Source organism: Cetorhinus maximus, chromosome 7 (genome assembly GCF_964194155.1).
Source record: "Cetorhinus maximus chromosome 7, sCetMax3.hap1.1, whole genome shotgun sequence".
In the NCBI taxonomy this organism is placed as follows: Eukaryota; Metazoa; Chordata; class Chondrichthyes; order Lamniformes; family Cetorhinidae; genus Cetorhinus; species Cetorhinus maximus.
The window spans coordinates 39947910-39957719 of record NC_135885.1 but is presented as its reverse complement, the minus strand read 5'-3'; the positions used below and the strand labels follow the sequence as shown (position 1 = coordinate 39957719).

At 38.6% G+C, this 9810-nt stretch overlaps 1 protein-coding gene across 1 annotated transcript in view; it reads right to left on the bottom strand.

Annotated features, from left to right (window-relative positions):
- Positions 1 to 1493: 1493 nt before the first annotated feature.
- ubl3a (ubiquitin-like 3a) overlaps positions 1494 to 9810 on the bottom strand; it is a 96575-nt gene continuing 88258 nt past the window's right edge. Inside the window, exons 4-5 of the mRNA XM_078545373.1 lie at positions 4091 to 4168; positions 1494 to 3317 (exon numbers count right to left, since the gene is read on the bottom strand). Coding sequence (XP_078401499.1) covers positions 3265 to 3317; positions 4091 to 4168 — 131 coding nt within the window. The 3' untranslated portion in view covers positions 1494 to 3264. The remainder of the gene's footprint in view (positions 3318 to 4090; positions 4169 to 9810) is intronic.

Below are 9810 nucleotides of genomic sequence, written 5' to 3'. Positions count from 1 at the left end.
CCATCATAGAAGCAGCGTGTATCCATGGAAAAGCAGTTTGGACGATACGGCGTGAAAATCCGCCATCGTGACCGGCAGGTTAAATGTCATTTTACCCGCCTGCTACCGCACTTAGTGCAAATCTGGGATGATTCTGCCCATATTCTCAGACTGAGATGAGGAATGCCTTCATTCACAGGATATGAATGTTTGGACTTCTCTACCCCAGAGAGGGAGGTCTTGTGGTGCAGTAAATATGTCCCTTCCTCTGAACCCAAAGCTTAAGGTTCGAGTCCCAGCCCAGGAAGTGATGGCTAAAAAATGTGCATTAATAATGTGGCCAAACAGCTTGATTATCAACCTGCACATCCTTCTGCACACCAATTACAGGTAAGGGCGGGAGAAATTCCTAGTCAGCTATGTGAGGGAAAGAACATTGGAGCATCAAGCGTCACCATCCGTAGCTCCAGACTACGACATGCATGTGAAAATGCACGTTGCCACAGCAACTCAGACTCCGAGTGAACTGTAAAACACCACCAGGGAATTGTGGATGCTCAATTGATATGTATATTCAAGTTTGATATTAATAAGATTTCTGGGTATGGCAAATCAAGGGATAGGGCAGGAAAGTAAAGTTCAAGCAGAAGTTTAGCTATGATCTTAGTAAATGGTGGAGCAGGCTCTAGGGGCCGATTCCTGTTCCCATTTCTTAGGTTCCTAGACCCTTGGGGGACTCCAGAAGCAATGGTGCTGCACTGGGAAGGGAAACCGCTTCAACGTGATTCTTTAAATGAAACCAAAAAGATAAGAATTGAACCAGGCAGAGGCAGTCCCACCTAGCAGCTTGACAGAGGTGAGGCGTTGGAGGAAGATGGCGTGGTCAACCCTGTCAATGGCTGCAGACAGATCGAAAAGGATTAGGAGGGATAGTTCACTTTGGTGACAATCACATAGTATGTCATTAATGGTCTCATCAATCAAAAACAAATTATATTCTGTATTGATTAATAATCCAGAACAACTAGGATTGTTAGGACAGAAAAAGACATTGGCATTCTGCTATAAACAGCCTAATGGGAGTGTGCTCATGAGTAAAATGAATCTGGAATAATGTGAAATAACTCTGAGTAATCTATATATTTATGGGCATGGCACTACGTGGTGAAGGAATCATCAAGGATAACTGATAAAAGAAATGAAAAGGCCACAAAGTTGGAATGGGTTGAACGGGTGGCATTGAGAAGTTGAGGATAAGGCATTTTACAGTGGTACAGTAGGGGTGGAATGTGGACCTTTACTGTGTATCTGTCTGTAGTTGCTTTGTAACAGTGTAAAATTATTTAATCTGTCAACAGTGACATCTTAAGCATATAAATTCTCAAAATTGTAAACAAGTCAATAAGCTGGCAAAAAATCAAGTTAGATTTTTCTTAGAACTTTTTGAAAGCAGCTTATCTAAAATATATCTACTAGTGTATCCATGGAAATAATACCCAGTGAGATTCACAGCATGAACTGCAATATTCTTTTATTTAGTTTACAGAAGTATCTATCAGTACAGGTTGCAGAAAGAAAATGTTCAGTGATATTTACAATCATTGCAAAACTCAGCTCTATACAAATTTGATCCTGATCAATATGAACAATATTTCGTAAGAACTATAGCATGTAAAGCATTTTAAAAGCAATAAACACAGGTAAAAGAAAAAACATTACTGGGTATATCATGTCCACCTAACTATGACATATACCATTGAGCTCAATCTGGGCAGATGCTTTTATTAGATACAGAACACAATGTCAACCTGCGACTTTTTAAAGTTGCTAATGTTACTTACATGGTATATTCTATTATGCTACAAGCAAATCTATACTTGTTAATAAGTTCTATACTCATGTACTGTATAAGATTCTTATTAAATATATTCTACACATCTGTAATTCAGCTGGGAAGAAACCCCCCCCCCACTGAAAAATATAAAAACTTTTTTTTTTACAGGTTCAGATGAAAGTAGCTCATGCTTCAGTGCTGTGCAAAATTTCTCTAGGTTTTAATTAGCATATCATCTGTAATTTATACAAAAGGAAAGGGAAGGCCAACCTACACAACAAATTAGGTCCTTCTGATAATTTGGTTTCCCTATCTTTTGTACAATTGCAAGCACTTAATACAGAAAAGCAATTTATGATAAGTAATAAAATAGTTAATCATGGTACAGGAAAAGAGCATAATGTGCTAATGCTTAATGAGTGAATTCCTCACATTAGATTTTAAATTTGTATTAGGTTAAAAATAAGCCCAATAGTCAAGAGTAAGGTTATGAGATTAAAAACAGGTGAGATGATTAATCAGACTTCCTACCACAAATACAGTAAATGGTACACAGCAGTGAGAAAAATGCTTCAACAAAACTTTCCCCTCTCTCATTAAGGCTACAAAATGCACTGGTGTATGCTGCAGGATTCACTTGGTACAACAAATTAAGCTGATGCAGGTAATGCCACGTCAAAACAGTGCATAAAGAGAAAGAGAATCTTGAAATTAAATCTACAAACTCTCATCAAAATACAGGCACGTCCACTTTATTTTTTAACAGCAGACATATTCGTACTTTAATGGCTATGGAAATTGCAAGAGATCATTGTGGGTTAGAAGAACAAACATCATTTCACAATTATCTACCAAGAGTTTAATGTAATTTCATCTTTTAGTAATTCTGGCTTCATCATCTGGTTAAACAAAGCAACATTGACACTGTACTTAACAGTGCAACTTTCCTCCACGAAGTGGCTGGGTTTAAAAAAAGACCATTTTTAAAAAAAGCATGATGTACTCCTTTCAGCTCTACAAAGCACAGTGATAACAGAATGGAATCGTGTGTGAAATTCTTCCGTTTAATTTTGCCTGTCTGTATATAGAAATAAATACAGAAACGATCGAAGGAATACAGGGGCTGCAGTGGTTCAAGAAGGCAGCTCACCACCACCCTCAAGGGCAATTAGGGATAGGCAATAAACATTGGCTGAGCCAGCGACAGCACATCCCATAAATGAATAAAAACAAAAAATACCTCTTAGAAAATGAAAAACAAATTAACATTACAACAGAGAACAGCTTTAAAATAAATCAAAACAGTAATGCTCCAGTTTTTAATATTGTTTTCATGAACAATCAGGTTTGTTTTTAAAAAAGATCCTTGAAGCAACGTTACTTCTCTTCTATACCAGCAGCATGAATGACAAGGACTATATTACATCACGGTAAACAGTTAGTGGAAGTATTTACAGAATCACACAACAATTGCTCTCTCCAGTCTTTTCACGGTTCCTTTGACCTAAGGATATTCAAGAAAAACTTTGGTGAGAAACAAAATCATGAAAAATATCTTCTCTCTCCATTTTCAAGGCTTTCACTTCTATACAATCCCCACTAGGTAATAACACGTATACAATCTACAGACATTTTTTTTGAGAACAGACTGGGTAACAACTTTGAGTGGCAGACTCTAATTTCTCTTTCTTCAGCTTTACACTACTCCTCAAGAAGTTAAAATGCCCGGGTTCCACTTGGCAGCTTTCCACCAAATCACATAAGATAAAACTATGTACATAATAATGATTTGAATCCATGCCTTACTGTTCTACAATGCAAATGGCAGGACACTGACATGTAGATATCTTGTGCATCTCATGTCCATGTAATAATCACTACTATTATTATGAAATATCAACTAAAACAATGGTGTGTCTTAGTTTATATGTATAATTTTAGGTAGCAAGCACTTTCAAGAAAAAACAGTTTTTTTCTCAAAGTGTCAGTAATGAAATGTGGTGACCAACTTGCAAGGTAGATGGTCACAAAAATATGAGTTGAAGTGATCAGATAATTTATTTGAGAGATGTAGGTCGAAGGATAAATGTCGGACAGGATCCTGGGACAACTCCCTGCTCTTCTTCAAAAATGGGATCTTTTGTGTGTAATTGAGAGGGTAGAAAGAGCCTGCATCTCTCTCTCTCTACATCCCCCTATATAAATACATATAAAACTGTAAATTATGAACTGATCCTTTAAAAACAAAAAGAAAACTCCAGCTTAATATCTACTTACCTTGGGAATTTGGCTCTGGCAACGTCTCTCTTGCAACCAAATGCATCACAGTAGTTTTACCAAGAGGAAGCTTTAATGCTGTAAGGAAAACAATACAATAATCAAACAGTCTGAAATCAGTTACTGTATTCACCTTAATCTCCTTCAAACCTCCAACTGATGTAATAATCAGCTAGGAGATTTAAACTTCTCAAACAATACAAACCAAGAATTTCCAGATATTTTTATTACACAGAGATAGCCTTCTTCCACCTCTATAACATTATTCATTTTGCCCCACCATCCCCCACTGTGACTAATTCACACTAACAATTAAGCAGTACAATACAATCTCCAACCAGGGCTGGATAACATATATACTTCAGCTGACAAGGGGCAGGTTACATTTGTGCTACATAAATGCCAGGTTAATGACTAGCTCAAACAAAGAGAATCCTAGTCACCTCCCCATAACCTTCAATGGCACCACCATCGCTGAGTTCCCCATCACCAACATCCTGGGTGTTAGTAACCAGAAGCTGAAGTGTACCAGCTGCTGCTGCGAGGAATATCTCACCTTCCAAATCCTCATAGCCTTTTCACCATCTGCAAGACTTGAGCTAGGAAATGATGGAATATTCACCACTTGCCTGGATGGGTACAGCTGTAATAGCAATGTCTATTTTTTCAACTTTTACTTCATAACTCAGTCCTGACACCAAGCTTTGTGGATTTTCTTTATACCTTTTCAAAACTGGATGTTACTCTTGTGCCTCATCATCCAGAACTGAACACAGTATTAGAAGTTAGGCCTGACAAAAAAACTATACAACTTTGGCATGATAACTTCATATTTATGTTTCACTGATTTGACATGCTATTAATATCTATTCTAGTGAATACTTCCAGGCAACTAATTATGTTACCTATTTTAGTTCATCCTCAGTTTCAACCCCTTCTGCATCTTAAGGGTTTTTAATTTAGATTCTTTTGAGGAACCTCCTGCCACTGTATTACTGGAAAATGTCCTACTAAAGTATGGTTAATAAGGCCAGCAAAGCATAATGAGTTTTTTTTTCTTGTTTTGTTGTTTTTATTCCTGAAAGGGCACTTTTGAGATCAGGGACTCTGACAGAAAGTACAGACATTAATCCATGTCCTGTAAATCCACCATGTGGTAGGATGGCACTGGCATAATGTGGCACCCTGGTAAAACTGTAACATTTCTAGTAATACTGCACCAGGCAATAAAGGATCGAGTGCTAGACAGTGAAGAGAAGGCGTGAGTGAGAAAAAGGGGAAATGAAAAGGAATTAGATCTTTATTATTCGTTCATGGATGTGGGCATCACTGGCTAGGCCAGCATTTACTGCTCATTCCTAATTGCCCTTGTTCAGAGGGCATTTAAGAGTTAACCACATCACTGTGGGTCTGGAGTCATGTATAGGCCAGACCAGGTAAGGATGGCAGCCTAAAGGACATTAGCGAACCAGATGGGTTTTTACAACAATTGGCAATGGTTTCATAAAAGATAAAAGCAAAATATTGCAGATGTTGGAAATCTGAAACAAAAACAAAAATTGCTGGAAAAATTCAGCAGGTCTGACAGCATCTGTGGAAAGGAAGCCAGAGTTAACGTTTCAAGTCCGTCTGACTCTTCATTAGGCAATGGTTTCATGGTCATCATTAGACTTTCAATTCTAGATTTTTTATTGAATTCAAATTTCACCATCTACCGCGGTGAGATTTGAACTCAGGTCCCCAGAGCATTACCCTGGTTTTCTGGAATACTAGTCCAGTGACAATGTCACTATCCACCACCTTCATTTGGCTTGTACAGTTGTGGGACAATTCTCCATCCTCGTCCTTTTATTGGTAGGGCGCACACCTTCTAACCCAATGGTATTCACTATGCAGCCTGCACTTGTCAATCCTGCAGCCTCCCACCCGCTTGCCACCTCTTTCTCCTTTGCCGAACCCCTCCTGCTTGCTGACCTTTTCCCGCTTGTTACCTCCTTCCCACCCCATTCTCTCCTCACCACAACACTCTTTTCCCCAGTTCCCAGATGTAATTTTTCACTTAATTTATATGGACACAGTGTCTCTTTGACCTTCACCCTTCAGTTCACAAAAGGCAACCTATTTCTAAATTCACAGAGACATGTTACCTCTGCCTGATTATATTTGCTGACGTGAAGGAATTACTGAGCTATTTTCCTCACTCTTCATAGGAGTTTTAAGTAAAGAAAACACTCAATAAGCTGAAAAAAAGTCGCCTTTTCCACATTTTCTATTCATTTAAAAGGCGAACCTCCTTAACTCTTTCTAGTTTGAGTTTGTCAAATTGAAACAAAAGAGCTTGACTTGCTTTGAGCCATCGCTACCAATTCAACTTTTCTTCTGTCAAATGACAAAAATACAAGCTACAATATAAAAAGACGAACAAATCTCTCAAGTATGGGAGTGTAGTGATTATGGTGCTGAATTTAAAACTTAAGAGCATGATAAATTTAACTATACAACTTTAGCTTGATAACTGATTTGACATGCTATTCATATCTTTTCTAGTGAATACTTGCAGGCGAATAATTATGTTAAATATTTTTAGTTCACCCTCAGTTTCAATGCCTTCTGCATTATTAAGGAATTTTAATTTGGATTCTTTTGAGGAACCTCCTTCCAATGTATTACTGGAAAAATGTCCTGACACAATGTGCTGCTGTGTCAATGGCTATGTCAATTCTCCTCCTTCCATACCTAAGGTAACTTTTAAAAAATATTATATGTAGGATTTTTTGTTTCTACTAGTGGTACACGTCTGCACAGTACCTTCATATTGTTGCACCTAACAAAAGTCCTTAAGCGCATGGATGAAAAAACTTAACAGGGAACATCGGTCACAAAGTGTTTATCCAATTTGTTTGGTCTTCCTAACATGAGGTCCTACATCATTATTATTTAAGACCAATCAGGGATGAACGGTACTTAGCACCCTCAGGTGCTAACATAAGGTTAGGGGTAAAATATAACAACATATTAATAGAGTTTAATGAACAGTGAAATCCTGTTCATCAATGGATTGTGACTGACCAACTAAAATTGCTTTTAACATTACTTGGAATTATGAGGAAGTCCTAAATTGGAAGCAGTTGCAAACTTGATTGTTAGAAATGTTTCCTATCCAGGCTACATCTGCCTTGAAAACCAAATTGGCTTTAACTGTGTTTTATAAAAATTCTGAGTAGGTTTATAAAAAAGACAATCTTCAAATGACTCTCATTAGTTGTTGCATTGCATGATTTCATCCAGACTGGAATGTATGACTGCGTTTAGATCAAAAGGATTCATGACAGCAAAGTTACAATAAACTGTATATGACAGAGTTACTATGACAAGCAATGATTTAATGATTAATAAGTTTGCATTGGTACCAGCCCAGTCAATGAAGTACATATATATGAATCTGTTTCATGAATGGCTTATGGGGTGGCGGAGGGGCTTTGACAAGGACTTTAAGAAGTATGTTGTCCTTGTTTTAAATGCATAATTTTTTTGCCTTTGTTTTCAAGAAATTGCTCTGATTTCTGGAAATGTATTTACTGTAACTCAGAGTTACTGACTTTGCCCTTCTTGTGCACAATTAATGCTAAAATTATTTATTGGCATTATTCAGGAAATCTATTCCCAGACTTGCTCTCTCATCCCCCGCCCAATTTTATAACTGGTTCAATCTTGTACTTATGTTCCCTACAGTCCATTTTGGTGCAGAATGACTGCTGCATTTGAAAAATGACTAATGTCTTAATTGGCATACCAGTCTTTGAATACTCATAACTGAATTTCAGCTTAGGGAGCACATTCCAGAGTGTCACCCAAAGGACAGCATGAACTACAAACTTGCAGATGTCCATTGGTTAGAACAGTGGTATTCACTAGAAAAATAGAGGGGGCCAACTGGGATATTAGAAAACTTTAATTGGGCCTTTAGTAGAATACTAAAAGTACTTTAGAGGGGCTGGGGAGCAGCAGGGCCAGGGATCAAGAGGATTGGTGAATAGGCCACAGGAAAAATAAGTGCCTCGGGATCCAGAAACTGAAGAGCCAATTTTAACTGTTAATTCCACCTGAGTAATGTTAGGCTTGGCTGTCTTCCGTTAATTTCCTGTCGTGAGAGAGTCTACCAGTTTCTTGCTTGTGGGCTAGAGTGAAATTAATTCTCATTTAACCATCAGGATATGCGCGGCTGTAATAACTGCGTGCGGCACTTGATGGCCTGTTGCGCTGCCGTGTAGCTTAGAAGGAACACTGTTTGCTCACTTGCCACTTTGCATTTGGTGTCCCTGATGTAGAGATCATCCTGATTTGATTAGTGAATAAAGAATATTAGATGTACAATGAGATTTTTTAGAGTGAATACAGTATAAGCACAAGTAAATCACTGTACCAGAGCTTTTGGGGACCTAGACAGTAATTCACTCAATATAGGATGAAATTATAGGGCCGGTGTTGTATCTCCTTCACTTTTATGGATTGGTGCTAGTGATGGGGAGCAGCTATAAGGGGTGATAAAGGAGTGGGCCATGCTGTCACACAGGGAAAAGAAAGAACCTGCATTTATATAGCACCTTTCATAGCACTTTACGGCCAATGAAGTACTTCTCAAGTGCAGTCACTATTGAAATGTTGGAAACATGATAGCCAGTTTGCACTCGACAAGGTCCTACAAACGGCAATGAAATAATGACCAAATAATTTGTTTCAGGCAATGTTAGTTGAGGATAAATATTGGTCAAGACACACTGAGGACTTATTGCTCTTCTTCAAAATAGTCCCAATGGAACTTCTTTATCCACCTGAGGGGTGGATAAACCTCAGTTCAACCTCTCATCTGAAAGCTAGACTTAACAATGCAGTAGTCAACTGTCAACTCAGATAGTGCGACCCTGCAGTGGGATTTGATACCTTCAGAACGCTGAAAGGGGTGGGTAAAATGGTGTTTGATGATGGGATCAGAATGGAGGTGATACTAATGGCAAAAGATAATTTGTCCAATACGGAGGCTGGTGGGATAGAAGGTCAGGACAAGAGGGGGCCCCCCCATCATAATTCTGAGGAAGAGGAGGAGAGGCAGAGGTGCAGAAAATAGGATATAGTTGAGGTGCCTGTTTCTAAGGTGGAGTGAATCCACAGTTGAAAACATTTCAGAATCTCTGGTGCGGAACACAGTGCTGTCAAAGTAGATGTGACAGATGGAGAAACTGGGAGATGGGAATGGAATCTTCACCGGAAGTTGGGTGGGAAGGAGGTAACAAATTCTGACTTGACCACAGCTCACAGGCTGGGTTTTTTTTGGTGTTGTTAAATACCTCAGTTCCATCTGTAAGCAACACCGTTTTTCTCTCAGTTGCCATTTTAGTACCCCATTCTACTCTAGCCTCTCTGTTCTTGGCCTCCTACACTATTCCATCAGAACTCCACACAAGCTTGAAGAATAGTACCTCATCTTTCGTCTGGGCACTTTACAGCCTCTCGGCCTTAACACTTATTTCAATAATTTCAGACCTAACTGCAGCTCCCATTTCTTGTTGGATAGTAAGTGAGTCTAACGGAGGAAATTGTAAGATCATGCTTGGGATGGGATTTCCCCATCCGAACGACAAGTTGTTCTGAACCCCTAGTGTCTAGCTGCTTTTTTCTCTCACCACACTCTTGGCTACTGGAGCATTTTCCAGATTTTCCAT